This window comes from Pezoporus flaviventris, unplaced genomic scaffold (assembly GCF_033815535.1).
Source record: "Pezoporus flaviventris isolate CSIRO_AGI_PZ_B2104156 unplaced genomic scaffold, CSIRO_AGI_Pfla_v1 ptg000036l, whole genome shotgun sequence".
NCBI lineage: Eukaryota > Metazoa > Chordata > Aves > Psittaciformes > Psittacidae > Pezoporus > Pezoporus flaviventris.
This window is the reverse complement of record NW_026892584.1, coordinates 25102695-25129947: the sequence shown is the minus strand read 5'-3', so window position 1 is coordinate 25129947 and position 27253 is coordinate 25102695. Positions and strand designations below refer to the sequence as shown.

The window sequence follows — 27253 nt, the reverse complement described above, 5'->3', positions numbered from 1 at the left end:
GACGGCGCTGCCGAGCTCCGGTCCCCGCGACACTACCGGAGGCCGCTTCCCACGGGCGAGACCCCTCGACCCGGCCCGACAGCACTTCCCCAAAACCGGCCACTTGCCGAGTGGCCTTTGCGGGGCCCAGGTACAACAGCCGGCGCTGGTAACACGGGGTCCCCTGGGCATGCGCCTCTCCACACACATGAGAGTGCTTTCCTTTCTCGGGTCAGTTGCTGTGTTTCCGCCCTTGGCAGTGCTCACCGATGGAGCCGGGTACTGAGACCCTGGTCCCGCTTAGAAGCAAAACCACCGCTCACCTCGGCCTGTGCTGTTCTCCAGACTGCACAGACAGCAACCCCTGAGAAAAAGGAATAAAAATTTAAAAACCCCACAGTGTACAGCTTAATCAGAAACTGGCGCCACAGTAACCAGAGTTGGGGAAAGGCTCTGTGTAAATTGGGCCAAGGCTGCCAGCGCGAAGTCTAGAAAGCTCATAAGCGCATCTGGAGTGCTCCTTGCTGCTGTTACTTGTCCTCCATTCCAGCAAAGCCCTTCCCTCCCACAGAGCCTGCTGCAAAGGGCACGGACAAATCGGGCTGGACTCTCAGAGGATTCCACATAGGGTTTCACAGAGGATCAAGTGCAGGGCAAGGGTGAACACCGAAATACCCTCCTTTTTCCGTGGCCGCGGGCAGAGCCGCCATGACCCCTCTTCACCTCTTCACACAAGGAAGGCTTTTCTCTTCTGGGACTGCGACACAGCAGCCGGGTCTGAAAGGAACTCCCAGCAGCGGCTGGCTCTGCCTTAGCCTGGCTGGTTTGCTCACCGAGGCGAACGGCTTTCTGAGGTGATGACAACCAGGATCCCGCCTGGGCCCTCACCTACGGCAGCACCCTCAGGCAGAAGGAGCTGAGCCCGGGACCTCAACTGGACAACAGGAGGCGCTGCGTCTTTGCACAATCCCGGACTCCCTCCACTCTCCACCCGGCCCGGCTGGCACCCCAGCCGGGGCGTCCCGGGGGGGCGGCCGGCGCAAAGAGAGGCTTTACCGGGCACCACGTCTGCTCCTCCCGGGGAAACACCTCCACGGTTAGCAACAGAACCAGAGCAGCGCGGCCGGCTTCGTGCCTGCGTTTTCTTCCCGGGTACAGAGGGAGCCCTGAGAGGAATGCCCGGCGTCCCCTGGGGTGTGCTACTCACACGGGGTGGGCTCTGGGAAGCTGGGCAGCACCTCCCCGGGGTCGGTCACTCAGGGAGGAGTTGCCGCCAGCGGGGTCGCTGCGGCGACCGCATCCCTCACAGCCTCGTCGCGTGTGGCTGTACTGCTGGGGGGGGGGGGGGGGGCTGGACCCCACAGACCTGAGCACTGAAATGAACAAGCCGCAGCCCAAGGGTCTATATTTTCAGATGTGCAGACCGCTCCCATTAGGAAAAGAGGGATGATGCGTGCATGAATACCGCAATTTTAATATTTATTGGATTTTCCGCTGGGTTTTGTTCCAATTTCCACGGGTGTAGTTTGACCGTTTGAGAAAGTGCTTTTATCTGTTTTATTTCCTTCAAGACACATTTTCACCCCTTCTTTTCGTCTGCTGATTCCAGAGTTTTGTTTGTTTCTAGGATTTGACTTTATTCTGTAGCCAGATTTAAAGGAAAAAGGACGAGGAGGGAAAGAACAAAGAAAGGGGTAACAGAAAACGCATTTAGAGGACAAGTTAAAACATATTTGTCAAGGCGGAGATATGTTCTATCTCGGCATTTGAATCCTGGATTTCTGTGTAAGAAATTATAAAATTGTGAAAGTGGCGTTTTCGCAGACCCCTCGAGGGAAAATCTCTGTGGAAGCAACTGTGATCATACTGAACGACAAACATGCTACGGCCACGCAGGAGTTCAGCCCCAGATGTGTATTTTGGTTTGTGTGGTATGATACGAAAGCCTTTTTTCAAAATCCCAATAAACTTTAATTCCCTTTCAGATTCCCATTGCCCGGAAAGTTATTTGGGTTTGGGTGAATTTTGTTTGTTTGGGTGGTGTATGGGTGGATATTTTGGTTCTGCCTTTATATATATCTTTTACGATCAGGTGATAGAAATTCTAGTTGCTAGGTAGGAACAAACCCATAAAGGATAGGGCAGAGAAGCCAAGAAAAGGCTGTGGTCTTGACATGACCTCGACTAGCCGGACAGGGCAGAAACAGGAAATAAACGTTTGTCTGCAAAGACTGAGATGTTCCCTCCATAATAATAAAGAGCATTGTTCAATGTCAATTTGGCTTATCGGTGTTGCCCCTCTTTACCTTTTACCAGCCTTTGTAGATTCCTTATGCTCTATTCTCTGGGAGAAATCGTGTTAATGAGCAAGAAGTTGGTAATGAGATATCCGCTACTTATTACTGCTCCTGGGTGCCTGGCACCAGAGAGGGCTTTCAAAGGAAGCCCTTTGGGCTGGAGGCTTTCCACAGTAAAGATATAAAATGGTTCCAGTGACTCACCTGATGTTTGCCAAGCGGAGGTTAATATCGGCGGATCCGCATTCAAGCCTCTGTCCGCATTTATCGGGTGCCTGTAGTGTTATGTCTCAGAGCGGTGACTCACATGGTTTCTAAACGTAAGGCACCAGAAAAGAAAAATCACCATCGCTCTACGCAGGATGGCAACCCCTCTTGAGGGGCTAGGTTTAGCCTATGGCGAAGGTCGGAGGGCTTCGGGGAGCGCAGAGCCGAGCCCCTTCTGATCTCAGCCCTGAGAGTCCGGTCCGGTCCCTGGGGGTGCTGTGGGCAGGGGGCGCCGTGGCAGTAGCGGGGTTGGTGCGGAGGTACCTGAGTGGTACTCAGCTTTGAAATGAGGGGCGGGAGCGGGGAGTAGCCTGTGGACTGCAGGACTCAGAACTTTGGAGCACGTCCCGGCCATCGAGTTAAAGGAGCATCTACTGGACTTCAGTAAATATTGCCCCTAGTCTCGGGGGTTTAAGGCTGCACGGCCTTTTGCATTCTCTTCAGAGGGGGCTGCCCTTCCCTTATCTACCTCATTTCATTTCCACCGATCCCTCCTAGCATTTGTCCTGTCCATCTGGAAGGGAGGGTGTGTCGTCGTCGTCCCCCCCCACACACCCCTTTTCCTACTCTCCCCTTCTCCCACCTCTGTCTCTCCTTCTTTCCCCACAAGCTTAAACCAATTACGCCGCTTTGCAAATAAAGTGCCGCCCCGGGGGGAGTTGCAGGCGAGGGGAACTGCCTTGTTTGCAGGTGCATCTTCGGCTTTGTAGGTGCGAACGCCTTTGTGCGACGGACAAATGGGGAGAGGAGGAGGAGGTGGGTACTTCTGCGACGTAAGATCCACATCAGCTCAACTCCACTCACATCCCAGCCGGCACTTCCTCACTTTCTCAACTGTCTCGCCCCACACCGCTCGCTGCCTCCTTTTTGGCTGATTATAAAGGAAAATTCAGCACCCCTCCCGCCCCTCCTGAGAGCGGGCTTCCTGCTAGGTGGGGGTTTCGGGCTTTTCTCCTGCTGCCCGTCACTCGCTTGCAAGAGGGCTGGATGGTTACACCGGGCAGGTTGGCTCCATAATGTTAGGGACTGTGAAAATGGAGGGGCATGAAACCGGCGACTGGAACAGCTACTACGCCGACACTCAGGAGGTGAGTAAATCCCAGGGTCTGGCTACGCTGCTACCTCTCTGCAAGGGGGGGAGTAGGAGGCCTGGGGGAGGGTTGGGGGGCTGGGGGGGGGGGGGGCTGGGGCAACAATCGGAGGAGTCGGTTAGCGCTCCAGATTCTGCCAGCGCAAACGTGCCTCCCCCTCCCTCCGGCGCTGAAGCTGGGCAGACTTCCCCAAGGAAAACACGGCTTCTGAGAGCCCCGGGAAGCGTTTGAGGGAGACCCGGGGTGTCTGCGTCCCCGCTGGGGGGCCGGGGGCAGCTCTTGATCTCATCTGAAAGGCGTAATCTCCTCTTGCGGCGCTCACAAAAGCGCCCCGTAAACTCTTGGCTCGGGGCAGGGGACTTGCCGCGCTCCCGGCCCCCGGCTCCTTCCCTGCAGATGGCAACGGCGGGCAGGGGGGGTGGGGCGAGGGACCCGGTCGCAAGCACGTCCTGGGACCGGGCAGCGCCTTTCCCGCGCCCGGCGGTGGGGCCACAGGAATCTCTGTCGCCGTCGCCAGGGGCCTCACCTGTTAAAGTCGGGCGAAAGAAGGGAGAAATGGTGAAACAGCCGTTTGTTCGTACTTTGAAAAACGGGCTGTCCGCGGCGAGCGCTGCTGCCGGGGGCCGGCTGGCGGCGCTGCCGAGAGCGGACCCGGGAGCCAGACCGGGAGAGGGGCCCGGACCCGAACCCACTGCCCCGGACCAGGCTTGGCCCGGTCCGCAGCACCCCGGGAGGCGCTTCCCACCTCCCTATCCATCCCCAGCGGCTCTCCGACAACGCGGTGCAAGAGAAGGGGGAGAACCGGCCGGAGCGCCAACAACTACGGCAGAGGAGAGGGCCACGGAAGCGGCCGGAGTCCTCCCCGCGGCGCGCCTCTGCCCTGTGGGGCCTGGCGTTGGCACCATGCCGCTGCCGCTCTGCAGGAGGAGAGTCGCTAGGAGAAGGCAGCACCTAACAGTGGTGCCAGCAGCCCCCCGGATTCCTGCCCGGGAAGGAGCCGTTTTAAGGAAGTGTGGTGGCGAGACAAGCACCTAGGTGTGCGCACCCGGGCATTGCATCAGCACACCCGGACACACGGCTCTACAGTCCTCACGCCTCGGCCCTGCACCCTGGAGCTGGCACCTAGCGCCCGTGGGGCCACGCGGGCACAGGCAGATGATACGTGTCATCCTGCCGGCATCTTATTTAATAGAGGAAAGTCGGCTAAGGGCAAATAAGGGTCATCCTAATTGTGTGCCGTTTCCAGACTCATTTATCCTCGCCATGCTCATTGTCCACAAACATAAAGTTAAGCTACCTTCACTTTTGCTGTTTTTTCCTCAATCTTTTCTGATATTTAATTTGAATCACTGCATGGATGCAAGGTGGGAAACCCATCCGTGTTCTACCATCCCAAATAACTAATGTGATCCTCTAAATTGAAAGCGCATTTATAAGCTCATGGCATTTGTAGTGAACAGTAATGAATTTTGTACATTTAATAGTCGCTTAAACATCCTTTTGTGAGCCGTATTGCCTTTGTTAGAGGTAAACTGGGAACATCTTTCTCCTTTCTATTAAATCAGATGACATACTGGAAAGCACAATTTCAGGCTTTCCGGTTTTGCTTTTTTCAAGACTTGTGTTAGGTGGCAGGCTGCTACAATTTTTGCATATCGGGCAATCGTAGGAAATTTCAGGCAGGGAATGTTCAGGCTTTTCGTACTTTGGGAGAGTTTTTGGTGTTTGTGGTGTTTTGGTGTTGGTTGCTGGTTTGATTTTTTTTCTTTTTTTCTTTTTTTAACTTGACTTTAAAGACTGACTTAACAGAAAAACCGGACTAGGGGAAACCTTTCCACAGATAAAAATGCATGGACTTGAGCTGTTGCTGTTGGGTTTTTGAAGGCTTTTTTGTTGTTGTTGTTATTGTTGTTGTTTTGATTGTTTTGTTTGGGTTTTTTTGGTTGGTTTGTGTGGGTTTGGGTTTTTGTTTGTTTGTGGTTTCTTTTCTTTCTGGCAAGATATTGTCACATCTTGTGTAAGAATAGAAATCTAAATCAGTGCAGCGTGGGAGAAGAGATGCATGAGATTATCCTAACGAAGTGGAGGCAGTTGAGCTTCTCCTTTGCGCAGGCAGTGTACGCCCAGAAATTTCAATAATCTGATGAATTTAAATATTTAATCGGCAAGAAGGAACACAAAGTCGGCAAAACAGCTGGAACAGTCCGGGAGTAAACCTCCTCCCGGGGCAGACAGAACCCGAAGCCCGGCCATGAAGGGGTGCGGAGCGGAGCTGCCCTGGGGAGGTCGTCTGTCCGTGCGCCTCGGTGATCCCGGCTCAAGCCGCGGCACGCCGCTTAAAGGGAAGTGCGTCGGTACCGAGCACCTCTGCACTGTGTCTATTTATAAACACATATAAATATGAATTAGCCCTTTTCATCGCGCCAGCGGCCTTTCCGTGCGGCTTCTGGGAAGCTCTCTCCCGGGTGGTGGGGGAGTGGAAGGCGTCCCGTGGCAGGACATGTACACGGCTTGCTGGCCAGGGCGGGCAGCGCGGGAGGGTCCGGGCCCGCCGGGGTCTTTCTTGCCCCCTCTTTGCCTCCCTAACCCGCTCTCTCCGTCTCGCTGCCCTAGGCCTATTCCTCGGTGCCCGTGAGCAACATGAACTCGGGGCTGGGCTCCATGAACACCATGAACACCTATATGACAATGAACACCATGACGACGAGTGGCAACATGACCTCCAGTTCCTTCAACATGTCCTACGCCAACACGGGACTGGGGGCCGGGCTGAGCCCTGGCGCTGTGGCCGGCATACAGGCGGGCTCGGCGGGGCCGGTGAACGGCATGCCGGCCGGAGTGGCCGCCATGGGCACTGCCCTGAGCCCCGGCGGCATCAATGCCATGTCTGCCCAGCCGGCTCCCATGAACGGGCTAAGCCCCTACGGCGGCATGAACCCCTGCATGAGCCCCATGGCCTACACCCAGTCCAACCTCAGCAGGACGCGGGACGCCAAGACCTTCAAACGGAGCTACCCCCACGCCAAGCCGCCCTACTCCTACATTTCCCTCATCACCATGGCCATTCAGCAGGCGCCCAGCAAGATGCTGACTCTGAGCGAGATCTACCAATGGATCATGGACCTTTTCCCCTACTACCGGCAGAACCAGCAGCGCTGGCAAAACAGCATCCGCCACTCGCTCTCTTTCAACGACTGCTTTGTAAAGGTGGCCCGCTCCCCCGACAAGCCCGGCAAGGGCTCTTACTGGACCCTGCATCCCGACTCCGGCAATATGTTTGAAAACGGCTGCTATCTCCGCCGGCAAAAACGCTTCAAGTGCGAGAAGCCGGCGAACAGCAAAGCTCCTCAGGAAGGCAGGAAAGATCAGGCCGGGGCCTCCAGTTCCAGCTCCAGCTCCCCACTGCACAGAGGCCATAATAAACCCGCACAGCTGGACACCGCCACCTCCCTCTCTGGCTCCAACCCGTCCACCAGTCCCCAGTCTATGGACCACAGCGGATCGAGCACGGAACTAAAGACTTCGGCCTCGGCCACCTCCACCATCAGCTCCGTCCCCGCCTTGGCCTCCGTCCCGCACCCCCCTCACTCCTTAGCCCACGAACCCCAGCTCCACCTCAAGGGCGATCCTCACTATTCCTTCAACCACCCCTTTTCCATCAACAACCTCATGTCCTCCTCGGAACAGCAACACAAGCTGGACTTCAAAGCCTACGAGCAGGCGCTGCAATATTCCTCCTACGGTGCCAGCATCCCAAGCGGGCTGCCCCTTGGCAGCGCTTCCATGGCGGGCCGGAGCAGCATTGAGCCGTCGGCCCTAGAGCCTTCCTACTACCAAGGTGTGTATTCCAGACCCGTGTTAAACACCTCCTAGCTCTGCATCACCCGCCGCCGGGGCGAGTCCTTCTTCTCCCTCACCCCTCTTCTTCTTGGCTTCTCTCCCCTCTTTTCCTCTCCCTGCGCCAAACTGAGATGTTCCCGCACTCTGCGTGCGAAGGACTGTTACTTTTCAATTCTCTCGCAACGCGTAGTGTGTTGTTACGATCCTCCACGACCTCCTGCGGAGCCGGCTGCGTCCTGCTTGTACATACTCCCCCCCCGCCTGCCGCCCAGCCCCTCTCCCCGGAGGCCCCCCCAGCCTTTACAGGGTGTTATTAAAAAGAAGAAAAAATTGTTGAGCTTGTAAACTACTTGTTTGTGCTTTCCGCCCACTTTTCTCCCCACTTCTGTGCTCTATAATCTCATGTAAGTTTACAGGTATGTGGCAATACTTTAACAATACGGAGATGAAGAAGCGAGTAGACATTTAAAACTTTTTTTTTTTAATTAAAAAGGCTTTGAAGGACAATACTGCTGTGAAGTAGCAAAACACTAAGAGAATCTCTAAGCAACAAGAGGACTATTTACTTTCTAAGATCATCCTTTTGATACTTGCAAAATAAACCTTCGGCTACTACAACCCGCATACACCCAGATGCTGCGGGCTGGATCCTGCACTCCCGAGGGGACCAACTGGAGCTTTGGAGTGCAGGATGCGACCCTTATTCTTTTCCTGTTACCTGTCTTGGGGTGTAACATAAAGTTAAAAGAGGTCACACAGCCAGTTGGATTCCCCCCCCCCCCTTCTGTTACTGAAGATTCTCGTTCATCAGGAACTCTCATCAACATGTGGATGACATGCTTATTTAAGTTAAGTGTCTTCATTGTGTACCAGCTAGAACTGTTTGTCCATAACAAGGTTATTTTCCCTTTTCCCCAGGAAACTTTTGACTATTACACCGACATAAGGAAGAGAGGAGAGCTCTGTCTCTCTCCCCTTTTCTAACTTATTTTTTATTTTTTTGTGGCCGTTTAATTATCGCCATCGTTAGCTTGTTTCATCCAGTGTTAATGCACTTTCCCCAGTTTTACACGGTGTTAGCATAGCCAGACGGGTTTTATTATTATTCCTGTTCACTGTTTCAATGTTCTTAATTTATTGCATGGTTTATATTTTTTTCTTTCTTTACAGCTGGAAATTGCTTTAAATTACATTTAAAAAAAAAAAGAATTACACGTGAATTTAAGAAATTTTGTTAATTTTATAAATGTGATTGTAATTGAAAAAATATTTTGATTTTAAACGATAACAGAATTTAATGTGTGAAGTATGTTTTTTGATCATTTGCAGTTAAGGACTTTAAATAAATCAAATGTTAACAATGAAAGACTTCTGCTATTTTCTTTCAAAATTTCTGAGACGGGTTACGGCGGACGGAGCCATGTGCCTGGAAAACAAGCGCATGGATGTGACAACGAGTGGTCTGCGCGGCGCGGAGAAAGGAGACGCTCCCTCAGGGAGGGTTTGCGGGCTTTGCGATGCCACCGGCCTCTGCGGGTGTGGACGGGACAGGGGGAGGTCTTCTTTTTTTTTAATTCACTGTGCCGGAGTAGGTTGAGGGAGGGAGGGACAAAGCCACCCGAGGCGGTGTCATCTCCTGGGTGCTTAGCGGCAGGGGCGGCGACAGCAAGACCCGGCGTTTCTCCGCCGGACGAGGCGACCCCGGATGGAGCATCTCTATCGCGGCTCCACCTCACCCCGGGAAGGGCCGGGCCAAGCTCCCGGCCCAGCTCCCTCTCTGTAGCCCTGGCTCGGATCGAGCCCGGTGATAACACCGGCAGTGCTGGCCGCGGCAGACAGCATCGCCAGCGGAGGGAAATTTACACGTGAACAGATTTCGCTGTGTTGAGCCCCCTACATGCACGGCCGCCAGATAAAAGAACTATGCAATTCTCGTAATTATCACATAATTGCCCCCTGACGAGTTAGGTACGGCGGCGACAATCTAAATAAAGGGGTCGATTTAGAACAGAAAAGCCAAGCGAGCGTCCCAAAAAATCTCACCAAATTCCTCCAGCACTACTACTCGATGAAAAGCCCACCGGAGTGCTCCCCTGGCAGCCCGGCCCTGGGGGACTAGCTGTGGCCACCCTCTCCCTCCCAAGCGGAGCTGGCTCCAGGGCTGCGCTACGCGGGTGCGCTCGGGCGGGCGGAGATTTACTGCGGTCCCCGCAGCGGGAGTGCGAGGGGTTTTGTGCCCGGGACGCCCGGTTTGGCGGGCATCCCATGACCCAGCTGTGCGCCCCTTCGCCCTCTGTGTTTCCTGAGCCGGCAAGCACCAAGAGATTCCCCGCAGCTCGGGGTTGCTCGGCCCCAAGCCCGTGCAGTGGGTCCTATTTAAAGTCTGTCTTCCGCCAAAAGGAGCTTCGTGAGCCTCGAGATAGAGAGAAGCCCATATTCAGCAAGACTTCACTTGTCTCCCATGGACTAGTCTGTAGAGAATATGCCCACTGCAGAGTGGAGACATTGATTTAATACCTTGAGATTGTACACAGAAAATATCAATCGACGGACAGCGATGAGGCAGCAGGTTTCTCACAACAGCTGAGGAACACAGACAGTGCGTAATGGAAATATTCGGGGCGTGGGTAATAAAAAGCTCTAAGCTGACCGAAGCGGCTCCAAACCTCTCAGAGATAAGGACTGGAGCCTCTAACGGATGCAGCGTGTCCCTTTTCGCCACTCGCCATTGAGATTATATTCCTTCCCACAGGCAAATGGTGTCTGCGATGGGCAATGATCCACTGACATAAGGATGCGGCTCATGTTAAAAACCCGGATCCCCAGCTCAGGGAGGGCAGCTTTCTGTCATCAGTTTACAACTTGGAAATCAACAGGGAAGAAGAATCTCGGTTTTCTGTCCCGCTCCTAGCTGCTCTGCTGCTGCTGTTTTAATCCTGTACTCAAAAAGACCCCAGATACAGTGCAAAAATAAACTAAAAGTAAGTTCCCTAGGAAGAGGGTGCACCACCTCCCTCAGTGTGTAGAGAGGAGCTTACGAGCATCTCCTTCAGCCGGACAGCTCACCCTGTGTCAGGAGGGAAGGAGCTGGAGGGTGAGGGGTTTTGCCCATGTCACAGATGGTATCAGCCCCGCGACCGCGACACAGGGAAAACTGGGGGTCGCTAGCCTGCAGGATCCGGCCCTCACCGCAATTTATAGGAGAACTTCGCTTTTTTCTTCACGGCAATTATCTCCCACTGGCCACGTGCGAGGGAGAGAAAACGGCTCATTAAATACACGCGGGGAGTAATTCAGGGTGGCGGGGGAGTTCTGTAAAGGTTTACACGGAGTCTGTGAGGTGAGGAGGTCCCGGCCTGGAGCGGGGGGGATGGGGGGTGCCTGGCGCTCTTGCAGGGCGCGCCGGAGGAGCAGGGGGCTGTGGGGGACGTGGCGGGCAGGGGCGCGACACCGCGGGGCTGGGCAGGGGCAGCCCTGCCGCCGGGGCCGAGCAGCCACGGCCGGTCCGGTCCTTCCCTGGCACGGCTGGCTCCCGTCTGCCTCGGGGAGCGGCTGCCCTGCTTCCCTTGGCAAGGGGGTCAGGATGGGGCCCTAGCCCATGGCACCTCCTCGGAGCACCTGCCAGCAGCTCTTTCCCTGCGGAGAAGGGAAAAGTCGGTGGAAGAAAACCAACTTCGGCTGCTCAAATAAGGGGGCAGAAATAAAATCACAAATAATACCTTCTGGGTTGCTTCCCAAGTGCGAATGGGCAAAACTGACGTCTACATCGGCAAACAATAGGAGGATGTACATTTATTGGAAGAAATTAATTTTAAATGTTCGGGACTGAAAGATGAGAAAAAATACTGCCCGGTCAGTTGTTGCCTCTGAAACGTAGTCTTGTTAATAAAATACAAGTAAATCTTAAAAAAGCGGCGCGAGAAAACACTTCAGCCATTGGCACATCTTCAAAAATTGTTTTCAGATGTTGAGTAGGTATTGAATATTTGAGTGGTTACTGGTCCGTCAGCGTAAAACCGAAATTAATGAATTCCCTTGCTGTAATGCCAACTAGCCCTTATAAGAGCAATCGACATGGTTTTAATTTTACAGCGATGTTGTAGATAAAATGCTTGATTGCGATAACAACGCGCCCTGTGTTATCTCTTTTCTGTTATGATAAAACGGGATCTAGACATATATGTGTGAGTGTATGTGAGTCATCACACTGAAAAAAAAATTAAGAACAAACTAAATAAACGTATTTTTTTGTGTGTGTGCATTTTCGCGATAATTTTGATTCGTGAAGAAGCAAATGCTGTCATACAAATATGGGATAGAAAGTTCTCTCGGGAGTTATATAGACGCATATATTGTATATATTAACATATATATAATTAGTATGTACTTGTTTCCAGGGGAGACAAGTGGAAATATACACAACACACAATGACCAGGCGAAAATGACACCACAGAGAGCGACCGGGGCACGGAACGTACACGTAAGTCCTCGCAAAACTCCCACGCTGCAATATTGAGTTAGGAAATATAGAAGAATGGTTAATAGCTAAAATAAAAATACAATTAGTTTGATCATTTAAATGTCAAGGGCCGTGCTGCAAAATGGGTGATTTTTTTTCTCTCAATGCAATGCGAGGCTTCTCAGCTACACTAGCAAAGGCAGAGTAATAACTAAAAGAAAATAGATTGTACTATTAGATTCTGTTGTTTGAAGTGTCGAAAGGTCTTTTGCAGCAGGAGAAAATAATTGATGGAAGAGAAGGGTGGAAAACGTGAGGCGATAAGAAGAAAACCTGCCTTTGTTCCCTCTGGTTATTTTCTGCTAATTATTCTGCCCATTGTGACAAAGTAGCAGTTAAGGATAGATTAGTGTAAATAACCTCGTATTTCACTCCCAAATCGTGCAACTTTTTGGCCCAAGATGTGCCATGGTGTTTGTGTTTCCCCCCTTCACCTCAAACAGAAACTCATTGAGACTTCAGATCTTTGAACTTTGAACAGATCAAACTGCCAGTGCTCACCTTTGTCTCCAGTCATTAGGATTTAAAATATATATGTAGCCTCATTGCAGAATCCATTTGCCCTTATGAGGGGAAAAAAATTGCAGTATCCTCTCTTGCCCCCACCCCAAAACACTTACATTTAGGTGAATTCAGTGAAACGATCATTTCCCGGAATGGCGCCTCTGCTGCGGGAACATTGCTCGAATGGGCTTTGCCGAGGCGGGTTATTTTACGGGAAACTTGTCGTTATTTTGCTACTACTGTTTTATATTTTTTCCCATTAAACGTTCGTACACCTGCTCGTTATTCCAATGAGGAGCTACCGGCATAATGGACATCACTATTATTATTATTATTATTATTATTATTATTATTATTATTATTATTATTATTATTATTACAGCCCGCAGGCGGGACTCGAGCTGGAGCTGGGCACCGCCGTGACCCCACTGCCGTGGTAGCTTCCCAGAGGTGCCCCCGCTGAGGCGACACGGGAGCGAAGTGCGGGTGCCGCTGCCCTCCCCACAGGGCCCCGTAGCCTGAACCTTCCCCAGCGGGCGGCGTTGCCCACCGGTGGTCCAGCCCAGCTTTGGGTTTGCGACCCCCTTCCGTCTCCTTCACTGAGTCCCAGGAGGAAATAGCGGGGGGGCGGGAGTCCCGGGGTGGACGTGTTTCGGCTGACCGCATTTTTGCTTCCGAAGTGGGGCCCGTTCGCACACCACTTGGCAGTGAAAGGGTGCCGAGTCCGCCTTCGTCCGGGGGAAAAGCCATCCCCATCGGCTGGGGCGAGGGCATCCCTTTCACGGACAAAGCACCTCCTGGCCCTGAGCAGTCAGATGGAAGTGCCGTGGGCCCCCCAAAGGGCTGCACCCGCTTCGGGAGGACTCTGGAAGCTACCTCACGCCGCTGAGAGTGGGACCCACGTAATTCCATCCTATGCCACGCTAGCGGGGTACAGCGGGGCAGACGCGCTCCTGGGCCGCGAGGGGCCCGCAGCGGACTCTCACCTGCTCCCAGCCATCCCGGGCACCAGGGCAGAGCCGCCCACCCAGGGAGCAGCAACCATTTCTACGGCAAACACCGCCTTTGTGCCCGATACCTCTAAGTGCTCCCTAATGAATCACCTAGATTTGCAATCTACTGCGCAGCAGTTTAAATTTATTTCCCCCTTTATTCCTTCTCTTCCGCGAGCCTGCCCGGCGGGTTGCTAACACACATTTCCTCCGGTTATGACCGGCGGAAAATGTAAACATGTTGGTAACTAGGAGGTGGGCCTCATTCTGCAACCCGGGATCTCTCCATAGTGACTCTCAGTAATGACCTCTTTAGCATAAGAAAGCCCCGGGGGCGGGGAATCTTTGAACTGCGAGGCAGGAGATTGAAATAAGAACATGTCTGAACTTATTCAGATATATGCAACAAGTTTTCTAGTTCTAAGGTTATCTGATGTGACCAAGAGACATTTTCCCTCTTCTATTTTTTTTTTTCCTTGCCTGATCCCTTCATCTAAGGAAGCACTTTATAAACTTCAGGTATGTCATGACGCTATATGAAATGGAAAGGGAACAACAAAAAAAAGAAAAGGCAAGAAAACCAAGGCCCGACCCCACATTTAGTGTGTGTGTGTCGAAATAAAGACTCTAGGTTAGAAAGGGGGGATGGCCTCGCCTCCAAATACTTGGCAGCAGACCTAACATAACGCCCCAGCCAATAGGAGCCCTGTCAGAACCATCAGAATCTGTGATCTAGGAGACCCAGCACATACCCACAGCCGGCCGGGGTCCCCCTACGGGGACTCCCGCGTGCCCGGGACCGGCGCCCACCACCTCCCCGTCTCTCGGCCCCGCTGACACCTCAGCAACCCACGGGGCATCCCCTCGGGTCTCCCTTAAAACCACCCCCTTCGGGCATCGGTGTCCAGAGGAGGAGGGGGGAGAGGCGCTGGCCGGTGCAGAGCAGAGCTTCCCTCCCCCCTCCGGGCAATTGTTCCCTAGAGCCCCTATTAATGCGGGACATATGTTATCCACAGGCCGTAAGCAGCGGTAAGACTTCGCCATCTAACTTGTTGCTCAACTGACGAGGCGGTTCTCATCTTCTCATCAAAAGCCGCCGGTCTTTCTTCAGCCGTATGGACAAAAATGTGAACAACAATGCCCGCCTCCCTTCACTTCAAAAGCTGCCATGGCGGAGGCTACCCAGAGAATTTTCTCTCTGCCTTTCATTCCCGGTTTGAAAAAAGGCACTACAGGGCCAAGGCGCTCCTAATACTCTTTGATGGGGATTGAATTCATTATCTCCAATAACACAATTGTGCTTGGCCAACGAAAAGAGCAAAGTAATACTCATCTAGAATTAGAGAGCGGGGCTCAGAAGAAAGGGAGCGGGAGGATGAGGGGGGTGGGGGCATTTCAAAGGAAAAGGGGGGGTGGGGGGTGAGAAAACACCTATATCGAAAATCGGCTTGGAAGGAGGGGGTCCCCAGAAGTTTAAATTACAGAAGTGTATTAAGTGGCGCATTGTACGACTCAAGGCGCGTTGGTGGTCTGAGGGCGCATTCCTCCCTCATCCTGCGCGCCGGCACCGACTGGGTTGGAGGTTCTTGACGTTTCCCTCCCCGGGATGGCCTCGGGGCTGACGGACCCCACCGCTCTGCTACCTGCCCCGGCGCACCCCAGCGCCCATCCCCGTGTCATCCGAGTTGCGGGAGGGGACACTTCCCTTGCCCGGGTGCTTCCGGAGCACCTGTGTTCCTCTCCTGTCCACGTTGGCTTCGTGGCGGCTCGGCAGCGGTGGGGAAGGGCCGCAAAGCAAGAACAGCCCAGCAAGCAAACAGCCCCCTCGGCCCCCGCCACCTCCAGCGACCTCGGAGGCTCTCCGGCGCCTGTTCTAGCAGGGATAGGGGTGGAGGTCTCTCGACACCGTCACACCTCGGTACCATCCCGGGCAATAGGTGTGCTGCCTCCACCGGGGCAAGGCCCGGGTCACCATGAGTTGGGTCTCGTCGATGGAGGGCAAGAGACTGAGTAATGAATGAATGACAGAGCGAATGTATGAATGAAGGAATGAACGGAGCGAATGAATGAATAACACACAAATAAATAAATAATCGAGCACAAAAATCAACCGATTGGAAAACCTCTGTGTTAATATGAGAGATTAAAATATTTGCCTGTTTGGCTTCCAGCGTAAATGTTTTCTATCGGGTGTTATCCAAACAGGCTAATTTTCAAAGCCAAGCAAAATATAGCAATGACTGCTTAAAGGTATTGCACGGGAGTACGGGACCCTGTGCGGGCGGTGTGTGGGTGCGCGTTCCACGCGTGTCCGCAGGCAAACTGAGCGGCGAGAAGACGGGATGGGGATGGAATTCTTCGGGTTTCACCTGCCCCTGAACACAGGCACACACCATCCATCCCACCGCAGAACCCCATTGTGTTTCCAAACTTCCCCGAGCCCACGACAGGGCCCTTCAGCTCGCTTACGCTGGGGTGGAGGACCGGGCCGGTAGGGGAAGTAAGTCGCCGGGAACCCGGAGATGCGCTCCGGGGCGCCGGGGGAAGACGCTGAGCCCCGGCCTCACATCCTGGGTGCCTACCACAAATGATGCAAACGATGTCTTCACAACTGTTTCTTCAAGGAAATGCCCTTTAGGGGTTGGTAGTTACAGAGAAGGGGCCCAGCAAAGCATACATTGGTCACCCAGGGACCTACTGGCTCCTCAGGGGGGCAGGGGGCACCCCACTTCCCTAAAGTCAAATTGCCCTCCAGGAACAGAAGCCCTCCCGCTCCACTCTAAACTGGGAGCTGGGAACACTAAATTAGTCAGATGAGAAACTCCCTCTGGGTGTGAAAATATCTCATTGCCTTCGGTGGGAGATTTGGCCCAACAGGGACACATTGGCCAAAGGGGGAAAAAGAAGGAGAAAGCCACGGCCTTCCCCAGCACCCGTGGGGTTTCCTCATGTGTAGTAATGCTGACCCCGTTGCCTTGCCTCTCATAAGAAAAAGCTGACCTTGACAGGACTGGCTTCTGTGGATCCACGCTCCTCCTTTTAAACACCCCCTGGGCAGGGGTAGGATTTTTCTTTTTTCTTTTCCTAATGAGTGTGGACGTGGACCGAGATTGCACTGACCTCAGCAGAGTCCGAGGTTCAAGGATTTCAGGATATTTCCCACTTTGCAAAGTTCCTTAGGGGTTTATTTTTATTTGAGGGGAGGGGGGCTGCTTATTTATTTAAGAAATTTAAAAGATCTAGAATAAGGTGGCTGTTCCCAGGGAAAGCAGTAGCAAAATACCTTTGTCTTCTGCAGAAGTAGGGACAAACCTCACGTTGCTTCTTCTGAGGACTGTTTAGACCAAGCATACATGCTAACTGGCTAGCTAAGCATTTTACTGTTTGTAGTTTACCTCCGCGTGCATAACGACTTCTCCAAAGTATACATTAAATGACCACATACTTCATGTCCAAGAATTACTTTTTACAAGTCAGCTTACCTTAACGATCAATGTGCCATTTATACTTTAACACAATAGACTTTAATTGTTACAAAGGAGCCCTTTGGTCTACGAGAAATGATTTGTTTTGTGCTGTAGCACAAACAGAGGATTAGGAGTTCAGGTAAGGAATAAGCAGCAGCAACAACTTAATTCCTAGGCAACAAAGGTTCTGCTTTCACGCTGGATTTCTTTCTAGTAAAAAGGAGGACACAGCACCATCTCCAGCTCACTGGACCAATCAAATACTAGTTAGCCTGAAGTTCTTTCTGGTTTAAATCTGTCCAGGGTTTCACGCCCTTCATCACTTCCAGGGCCAAAAGTTGCATGTAATGCTATGCAGTGCTAAGTAAAGACACACACAAGTGATTCGCCAAATTAAACAGATATTTTTTTTCTTTCTTGAGTGTCTTGATTTAACAGGCAGAGGTGGAAGGCAGCTCTGTGGATTTCTTTATTTCCAGTGAAACCAGTACAAAGGTTTTAGAAGTATCACTTTCATTTGGCCTGATGGTAGAACTTGTAAAAAAAGGTTAAGGATGAAGACCCTCTTTCCCTTCCAGCAGCTGCGCACTGGCAGAGCTTCACAGTGGGCCGACTCTCCCCCTTCACCTCTGCGGGGCAGCGAATGGCTGGGGGACACAAGCCTTGTTTCTCGGTTTACTGTGGGTGCTTCAGTGGAGGGGACAACCTGTGCACAAACGGAGGGCGAAGCCACTCAGAACATTTTCGGCTTTGGAAACAAACCCAGTGACAAACAGATCCTGAGCTCCGACCCATCAGCTTCAGCCTGCCCTGGAACCAACTGGGCCATCTATGTGACAGGCAGCCTCAAATCAGGGTGTGTGTGTAGCAGGGGCTCCCACTGCCACCCTCGGTGGGGTGGTATATGGAGGGAGCTCTGCACAGCCGGTCAGCTTCACTCACAGGAGCTTCTGAACTTTCCCTCGTCATTCTCGGCTGTTCGTGTCTTTTGGTAACAACGAAGGTGGAAATGTCTCGCTCAGATGTGCTCAAAAGTTAAGTACAAATGATGGATATAGAAGTTGATGCAGTAAAAACCTTTTGCGTGCCTGTAGAGTGCAAGTCACTAGGTCAAACTCACTTGAGAACCAGCATGCAACCAGGAGGGATATGAGAAAAAGCCAAGAGATATATAGCAATGCTGTGATGAATGAAAGCAACTTCCAAATGCTTCCTCTTCCCTCGACAGAATGATCACAAGAGGAATTACAGCTCGGGCCGCCGATAGGCGTTTGCGGTCACGGCGGGTAACAGGCTGGTTCGCCCCCCGCCCTCCTCCTCTCTCCGGTTCCAGCGCGGTTTGAGGGGCTTCTTCTTCTCCTGAGGGGCGGAGGGCTCCCCTAGCCACGGGCAGTCACTGGCGCGGCCGCGGGGCTCCGGCCGGGGGGGCCGACACTCGCCCCCTGCCTTAGCGCCGCGCGGGGATCCCCACCGTATTCCCCCACGACTCCCGTCCCGCCGGCGCACGCCAAGCCAGCGGTATGGGCTGCCCCGAGAGCAGGGGGACTGTCGGTCCTGGAGAGGTAGGGTGTGCAGGCTGGTGCCGGGGTCCGCGGGCAGGGAAGGACAGCCGGCCGGGGAGCCTACCCCCGCGCAGAGCGGCCCAGCCATGCCTCTGCCCGGTCAGCCTGCCTGCTGTAAAGCACCCGTGATCTGACACTGTCAGCCTGGGGCTGTGCTGAACTCCCCCCCTCCCAGGTCCTAAAAGCAAGGGAGTGCTCTCCTCCCGACGAGACACGGCTGCTGAGCCATCTCTGGCCCATCGCTGCAAGCAGCGGCCGGCCGGGGAATCCCCGCGGGGCTGGGGGTAGCGGTCGGAGCGCTTCCGCACTCCGGGGGATTTCCTCGTTGTCTTCCTGCTGCCGGCCGAGCCTCGGAGCGAGCTGGGGCGGAGGCACCCGGGGCAGCGGGTCCCAGGGCGTGGAACCGAGCCTTCAGAGGTGCTCCGCGGGCTGCAGCCGTCTTCCCCGCTCCGCGGGGGTCAACCGCGCTTCCAGCCACAGCTGAAGCTTCCGGGCTGCAAGTTCCCCAGCTGGTGGGTATCTACTAAAACTGCCCACCCGTCAGAAAGGTTAAGAAAGGTGTGAGGTTTTTTGAGGCTTTTTTTGTGTTTTTTTTTGTGTTTTTTTTTTTTTTTTTTGTGTGTGTGTGTGTGGGGGGGGGGGGGGTGTGTTTGTTTTTGGTTGTTTTTTTGTTGTGTTTTTTTTTCTTTTTTTTTTTTTTTAGCACGAGTAACTGTTCTCATCTGCGGTTTTCTTAAATAGAAGACCGCACCCCCCCCCATGCCAACTGCACCTGTAATAACCCTCAAATCAAGCCACCTCCATGCCAACGGGTTTGCAGTATGTAGGAAAATGCCAGCCCCGTCGAGGGTGGATGTGAAATCTGATCCTGCTTCGGGTTCAACTGAAAGACCGAAATGAATCATGCTTGACCGTGTCTCCTTGATATTTCTTATTTCGATTTTCCTGCTTCCTCCCTCCAGTCTCCTGGTGCACACTCGTTCCAAGGGGTCCTTCAAACACTCGAGGAGTGTAAGAACAATGCTATATGCAGTATTTCCTTGAAGGGTTTTATTACTAGGCTATATAGAACTAAAACAAACGGCATTTCACAAAGCAGCTCTTTAAAAGAAAAGCAGCTGGCGGTTGCTAAAAAGGGGGAGGTTACATGGCAAGTCACTGGTGCATTTAATAGTATCCTCTCTTTTCTTCTGAGCCTCACAATATTTGGTCTGTATTTCGAACAGTTGTTGTGACTGCCTGATTCCTACCTTCAATTTTAAGAAGTTTGCTTCCCAAATGATGTGCATCATTTTAACTAGCATGGCTGGGCACCTCCTGCTGCCCTCTGCAAGGCTTCTACCACATCTGCCTGCAGGTGAATGAAGACAGCACTTAGCAAAAAGGGCCATGGGGTTGGGGAAGCTTGGAGAACCAGGGAGAAAACCTGGTGCTGTGGATCACGAGAGCAGCTCGGGTGGGAATAATGAGCAACGAGGGCTTGGAGGAAAGATTGAGGATGTGGAAGGGATATAAAGCAGACAATAAGCAGGTGAAGGTGGGCCAAGTGGTCACAAGTCAGGAGAAACTGAGGGATGCTGGGAAAGGGAGATGACTGTGGGGAGCAGATGGCTGATAGGGGATGGCATGAAGGTGGACCACACCTGGGGCAGCTGTTTGCCTTTTCTGGGAAGTGAAAATTAATAAGAAAGCAATCTACTGTCTCTTCCTCCCGAGCACAGATGATAGGAGACATACAGTGGAAGTCCGCCTCTGAAGAGCAAACAAGGAAGCCTGCTTTTTTATGTGAGTGTTTAAGGTTGAATTTTGACCCTGAGCTGACGTCATGCAAATCAAGGGTTGGCTCCTTCCCTCTCAAGGCAAAAGAAATCCAAGGAACCAGGTTAAAATGGAGAGTTACTAATGTTTAAATATCCCCTGGTTTGGGGTGTAGGGAGAGGCTGGCTCAGGGGTTTCAGCTGCTGCTATCACCTTTGCCAGGGGTCAGGAATAACCATGGCTGTTTATTTGAAGTATGCACTAGGCCCTTTATAAACCTGTGGAAGGACAGGAGAAAAAACAGCAGAAGGGCTGCTGCTGCCCTGTGCAGTCTTCAAGACTTGCAAGGTAGGATCATGAGGCGTTTCTTGGTATTATAATGTCACAGTGTCTCCAGGTTGGTTTTAAAGCATGTAAGAGCATGTGGAGTGTACTACTGCAAAAGTTACAAAGCTATAGGCAATAGAGACTCAGGTTAGATAAGGGGCTGGCTGGGTGGAGCTGGTGAACAATGCACGAAAGTGCTTTTCTTTCACTGATCTTGGTTCAAATTAAGGTTAAATTCCAAGGGGAGTGTATTTTTTTTAGTCTCTCTCTCAACCTCTCTCTCTCTCTCTCCAGGAAGAGATTTTAAAGGGCATCATTTTCAGTTTCAAGGAAAAAAAAAAAAATCACAAAGAAAGATACATGTTAATACAAATGTAGCATTCCACAGAGGGGAGCTAAGAGCTGCTGGTGTCGCACCCACAGCTTTTATTCAGCCAAAGTGAGTTCAGCAGTTTCAGCACCTGGCAGGAGCAGGATTGATCCTGCTGTCAAGAAACTGGTATAGCAAAAGCAAGACCGCATGCAAGCCACAGAGTCTATACTGAAAAAAAAAAGAAAAGGTGATATACAGGAGTGGAAAATGGGATTATGAAAATAATACATAGAATTCAAGTAATTTTTATCAAAATGGCACAGTTCTTACTTTGTATGGCTTGGAAATCCGTATCTTTACCCTTGGAAAAAAAGCAAGTTAAAATCTCATCTATGTAAGTATACAACAGAAGGAAACAGAATATAAATTTTGCTATTAAATCTGCAAAATTTGGTGCTGTATCTAAAGGAAAAAAGCAATAAGGCTTCCAGCTAACTACTCTGAGACCTGCTTTTGTTGGGGTGAAAAAAAACTTGGATCAGCTTCTTTACAAAGAAAACTTCACAGAATTCGTTTTGCAACATGTCCATCATTAATTTTCTGCTTTAGAGCCAATGTGCTAGGGCACTGCAAGAAAATGCAATAGATCCTCTGTCCTTCCAAAATCTGAAAGCAGAAATGCAGTCTCTCCTGTGATAAGAGCTCCCCAAAGTGCAGGGGCAAAGGTGGCACACATTTAATGCTGGCTTTTCTTTGGTATGACAAGAGCTCTTGAAAATCAAAGGGGAAATCTGTGGTCTTTATCCCATGAGATAGTACGAGTTTGCTATAGGGGAGTTCTTCGCTTTCAAAGGAGACCACAGGACTGCCGCCAACACACTGCTCTCTAACTAAAGGGGTGCAGTCAACTCTGCCATGCTCAGAGCCATTTGTCATCCCTGTGACTGCTTTTGTCTTTTAAGATATACGAGACGTCAAAATATGTTATATGCCAGCATGAATTATCATTTCTCCCTCAGTAATAAGACTTATTTGCCACGTACACAGTACTTACCACAGAAACACAAACCGCAGCCTTTTTCTTTCCTTAGCTCTGTCTCTTTTTCCCCATCAAAATAAAAGGTTTTGCCCCATCAGGAAAAGGAGTGTACTTTAATATTGGTTCTTAGTAGCTCCTTATTACCATAAGAAGATTGCAGCATGGACTTAAGAATGATTGCTGATGCATGTTAGCTTTACAGCCCAAGGTAGCTGCGCTGGGTATATTTCAACTGAAGTGTTAACATTCCTAGGAATACTTTGGTCAGAAACTACTGCTACTCCATGCCAGTCCAGTTAAATAACATACAAGTGTTGCAGAGCACACATTTCTGACAGCATTGCTTAATCAAACAATAGTAATTTGGTGTCCACCAGTGCCACAGCTGATGATTGAATACAGCCATTATTGATGGACCTGAAAGCAAAGTTACCAGCTGGATATTCCTTCTAGCTGCAAGGGCAGACACTGCCCTTAGTTAGGGCAAAACTCAAGTGAATTCAAAGTTCAGCCTCATAGCTGTTGTGAAATGCCTGCTACAGATTGCAGATGGTTGGTGCTGGCATTCAGCTCTGCAGTTCTATTCTTGTGATATCCTTTCTTACATCTTTGAGTCCTGCTTTTGACCCTCTTCCTCCTAACAAGCATTGGTGCACTGTTCCTCACCCCCTTTTCATGATCAGTTCAGTATCACTCTTCTTACTCAGTGTCTGTCATCCCCCACCGCCAGCCCTACCCACCTCTTGGCACTCCTCCATGTCATACTCATGCCAAGAACAGCCTTGCCCCCTCCCTGGGAGCTAAGCAATATTTCTGCCCATCAGATCTGCCCCCAAATCACTCCTTTCCATTCACATTCCACTAACCTCTACCCAGCCACTATTCTTAACATCCTTTGGTTTAGCTCAAATTACAGTGTAATTAAAATCACCATGGAACACAACTAAACCAACAAGATTAACTACACAATCACTTTGGGGTTTGGGTTTTTTTAATTTTTTTTTTTTTTTTTTTTTTTTAGGAGCCTACGAGACATCTACCTGACTTGAGCAATTTTGACTTTCAAGTGGTTATGTCAGGGATGTATTTCTTTCCATACTGGGCAGGATTCATGGTCCAACAGTAAAAAGAGAGGACACAAGCATCAGCATTAATAAAGCAGAGTTCACTGAAATGAACTTCCTAACTCTATTTTACCATTTTTCTTTCAGCTTACTTTCATTATCATTTTCTGCCTCAGAGAATTTTCTGCCTAGTCTCTTCCACATCCAGAAAATTTTAGGGAGGAATGGACCACAAATATGCATACTTTGAAGGGCTGTCTAGGACTAACACTGAGCACAAGGTCCTGGGGTGATGCTGTGCCTCAGAGATTGAGCACAGTCCTTGGAATCAGGAAAGTACACAGTAAGGGCAGAGAGAGATCAGCTTCATATAAGCCATGCCTGAGAACAAGAAAGGAATCTTGTGTCCAAGTCAAGTGTCTGCGTGCCCAAGAATTAGAAATGTCTGAGCAATACCCGATAAGTGATATCAGAAACTCACCCTGTTCAGTTTATCCAAGAGAAGATTAATGGTGTTCTGTTCATGGTCCCCAGTTACCAAAATGGGGAAGGATTTGGGGTAGTAAATTGCTTTTTAAGTACTCAGGAAAAATAAGTGTAATGAGACCTATTAGCCTGAATTTGAAAGAAGACAGACTAGAAAACAAGTTCAATAACAGCAATAGATTCTCTGTGGAGTCCTTAGTCATGGATCTGTAACTCCTCACGTTATCTGTAGTCTCACCTGGAAGACTTGGGGCCTGCCTTAGGTGCAATAGCCAAAGGGGTGCTGGAATTAATGCAGTTCTGGGTGGTATCCAGCTTTCCTAGGGCGAGTGCTCTCGAAATGCAACAGTAAATCAAGGAGGAGGAGGAGCATGCCATGTGGTTTTTATACGTTGAACGATTCTACGGGGTTTCTTACATATACAATGCACAATAGCTTTTCAAGTCAAGGATGTATTTTTCTTTGTGTTGAACTATACTATATGCATACATTATAATCACCATAAATTGATGTGGTAGCTAGCTCGATACGTATGTTGTGTATGAATCACTCAGGTAAAAGAGTAACTGAATAGGAACTAGGGACATAATTTACAGGTTTTTCAAGCGGGGGGGGGGGGGGAGGGAGGGGTGGTGGGGCAGAAGGAGGGAACAGGACATGCTTGTGACAGCTGGTGGTATATCTCCTACACATCCTGGGTCAAGAGGGTAATATGTGGTTCAGCCTGCCAGACCTCAGCTTGCTTTACTACTAGTGGAAAGCAATAGCCACAGAACCTAGTTAGTCACCTGCAGCTGATGGTTTTAGAAAAGCCCTAAAAAGACGAAATGTCAATACTACTGGGCAAAAAAAAAAAAAAAAAAAAGAAAGACTTTTAATGAGATAGTAGGTAGCAAGTCACTTAGTAACAATGATCGGCTCTACAGGAAATGAGGCTGCGTGAGGGTAAGTTCTGGATGAAACACCTTGTAACATGTAATGTTAGTCATCTGCAGACCAGATTTTAATGACTGGAAAATTACAAGGATAATGTCATTACTGAAAATCAGGGTGGATAGTTACAGCAGGCAGTTGTGGATTTGCTGCACAGGACTCTTGATAACAGTCCCGTGGGATTTCACGAAAACACACATTGAGGAAAGCATATTTTCTTTAGGCATAGGCAGTTCAGATTTGTAAGAGTCTTACTCTGGTGTATGCTAGAGCTCTGGGGAAATAAAGTTATCATGAGCAGACAAGCAAAATGTGGAGGAAGCAGGGCATTCAGCTTCTTGAAAAGTAATTGAGGTGAGTTTCTCCATTAGGTGATCAAAGAAGAGCAAAACTGAAACTTTCTGGCCATTGTTCCAGCACATGCCATGGCAGTTGCTGCTGTATTCAATTGTTTGATCCTGTGGTTGTGCAGATCTGAGCAGTCCCTTTCACTCTTCGCAGATATCCCTGCACACCAGCAGCAAAACCCTCAGTCAAGCCTCTGCTTAACACAGGGTGCAGGTTGAGCCTGCACATCTTTGTCCTCTCTTTCCTGCACTTCAGGCTCTGAGGCATTGAGCAAACTCTAGTCCAAAAGCCTGTAAGTGGGTGCAATTAGTCCCATATACAATGCTTTTGCATCAGAAAGCAGAATCACAGCCCAGCAGCCAGCCCTGTTCTGTGCAAAAGACCAGGCAGACAGATGTCTTACACGAGCGAATTCCAGAGACAGATTTCACTTAGGATGCTTCTGTATTTGTGTTTTTCTCTGTGCTAAACTCAAATCAGCTGGGTTTGCCCTGCTCATTCCTTACTCACTTGGACAGAAGAAAAATGACTTTCTAAGACAGAGGGTGGGAAATATTAGAAATGTGATAAAGAGCTGTGAATGGCTAGAGGTGGCATTTCATGAATATACCTGAAACAGAATAGTGCTTTGACACCTGGGAGCGCTGACTGCACCAACCAAGGTGGTAAGATCTGCCTTGAAAATCCTCAGTCTGCCTTAGTCAAGTCTAATCAGGCACAGAGTGAAGAAATACAACATACAGTCAAAAGCTCATTTTAGGAATCTTTTTTTTTTTGCCATTTCAGGGATAAAGTACTATTATTATTAATAATTTTCTTTTTAAATATGTGCTGAGTTTTTATTGATGAAAATCATAGAAGGGATGAGATCCTATAAATATAATTCAATATTTATTATTTTGATACAACTTTCTGTGTCATATTTATGAAAGAAACCCTCAGTGATAGGACAACTGCCATTTCTGTTGCTTAACCTGTGAGAAGTAGAGGGGTGCACTGTCTATTTTCATACTTATTATACAGTAACCAAACCAGACAAATGTTAATTAAAAATCTTGTTTTAGTTGAAACTTAGAACAAAGGTAGCTTGCCCTATCAAACAAGAATTTATTGAAAAAACTGAATGAAACCAAATTTCAACAGATTTCCTAGCCTTACACTTGCAAACCAACTTTAACCTTAGTGAGACACCCACCTCCTTTCAAATACTACAACAGCTGCATCTTGCTTTGACTTCTATGAAGTTTTCAAGATGTGTAAGTGCAAGCAAAGCAAAATATTTCTGTCAGTCATTGTAACAACTTTTCCTCCTTTTCTACGTCTGAAGCAGGCAAAGCTTCTACACTCATACGTTTTTGGATTTCACCCAAATCCTTTTTCTGTCTTGCACTTTTTCTGTTATGCTGCTTCAGCAACAACAGGGCAGTCCAGGTGTCCTGATTTGTGCTTTCCTTGTCTAATGGGACGGAGACTCATATTCAAAGTTAAGATTTATTTACATCTTTCTCATTTTTATGATTTGATCTCATAAACCTAGGCTAAAAATATTTGACATGGATTTTTTCAGCCTCATAGCTCCATATCTGTACCTTGTACTGTGGATATGGAGCCCTCATTTTTGGACGATAGGTGAGAGGAGTAGTGTACTACCAGTGTATTACACCAGTGATAATATGGTTGAGTGACAGTTGTCTGCCATACCACAGTCATAGCTTGAAGCGTTTTATTTTCTGCACTGTCATTTTAAAACTAACTGTTATAACAAATGCCATAGCTGGTCACATTCTTAATCTTTATCCATTTGTGCATCTCCCTCTCTTGCTTAATTCTACCACTAATGCTTAATAAATATTAGTAACCATATGGTTACTAATGCTTGGTAGCCATATCTGTAATATTGATATTCTTCATGCACTGGTACAATGTTAAGTGTGGGAGAGAAAATTTTCCCTATATAAAGTGAAAGAAACAAAGCTGATAATTTTATATAGCCTGTTGAAGCACCAAAAGGGGTGATATTGTACTATGAGCATGTGTTGATGAAGACTTCCTACTGTGTCATTGTATTTCTAGTATAGAACACTTTCACAGAGTCTGCATCTAAGTTGTGTTCACTCTCTGAATAAGGTAAATAACCAAGTGAAGAAATTAACTTTTTGAAAAGCTGATTCTTACTTACAGATATTACTTCTAAATCGATATCTGTATCAACTTAGATGCCAGTAGCCTCATTTCTCATAGACTGATTTTTGAAAAGTTTATCTATCTCTTTGATCAGAAAAGACTACATCAGTGAAAATCAAATAATAATGAAGAAAGTTCTGAGACTTCAGACAGTGAATTATAGTAGTACCAAAGTAGTTTTTCATTTTTGAATCTTAATATTTTGATTTTTTTTCTTTTTTATATTTTGGTCTGAAATGAGTTTTGCTAATACTTTAGCTCATGAACAAATATACTACGGT

General features: G+C 49.6%; 1 protein-coding gene and 1 long non-coding RNA gene across 4 annotated transcripts in view; one reads left to right on the top strand and one right to left on the bottom strand.

Moving 5' to 3' along the window:
- LOC133274399 (uncharacterized) overlaps nt 1–27253 on the bottom strand; it is a 733952-nt gene that overhangs the window by 335372 nt on the left and 371327 nt on the right. The window lies entirely within an intron of this gene.
- FOXA1 (forkhead box A1) lies at nt 3306–11956 on the top strand. 3 transcript variants are annotated; one of them, XM_061463540.1, is made up of 3 exons: nt 3306–3631; nt 6248–7472; nt 11872–11956. In XM_061463540.1, exons 1-3 carry the CDS (start codon nt 3560–3562, stop codon nt 11904–11906), a joined length of 1332 nt encoding a protein of 443 aa, XP_061319524.1. In that variant the 5' UTR covers nt 3306–3559; the 3' UTR covers nt 11907–11956. The 3 variants fall into 3 exon arrangements, with proteins under 3 accessions (XP_061319524.1, XP_061319522.1, XP_061319523.1); XM_061463538.1 differs by lacking the exon at nt 11872–11956 and adding an exon at nt 7968–8840; XM_061463539.1 differs by lacking the exon at nt 11872–11956 and having other exon boundaries at nt 6248–8840.

What these genes read in the sequence shown, in the direction of transcription:
- FOXA1 (XM_061463538.1), top strand. Translation starts at nt 3,560, where the DNA reads ATGTTAGGGACTGTGAAAATGGAGGGGCATGAAACCGGCGACTGGAAC. An exon ending in ACTACGCCGACACTCAGGAG is followed by an intron (nt 3,632 to 6,247) that starts GTGAGTAAATCC and finishes TCGCTGCCCTAG; the next exon opens with GCCTATTCCTCGGTGCCCGT. An exon ending in AGAGCCTTCCTACTACCAAG is followed by an intron (nt 7,473 to 7,967) that starts GTGTGTATTCCA and finishes TTAATTAAAAAG; the next exon opens with GCTTTGAAGGACAATACTGC.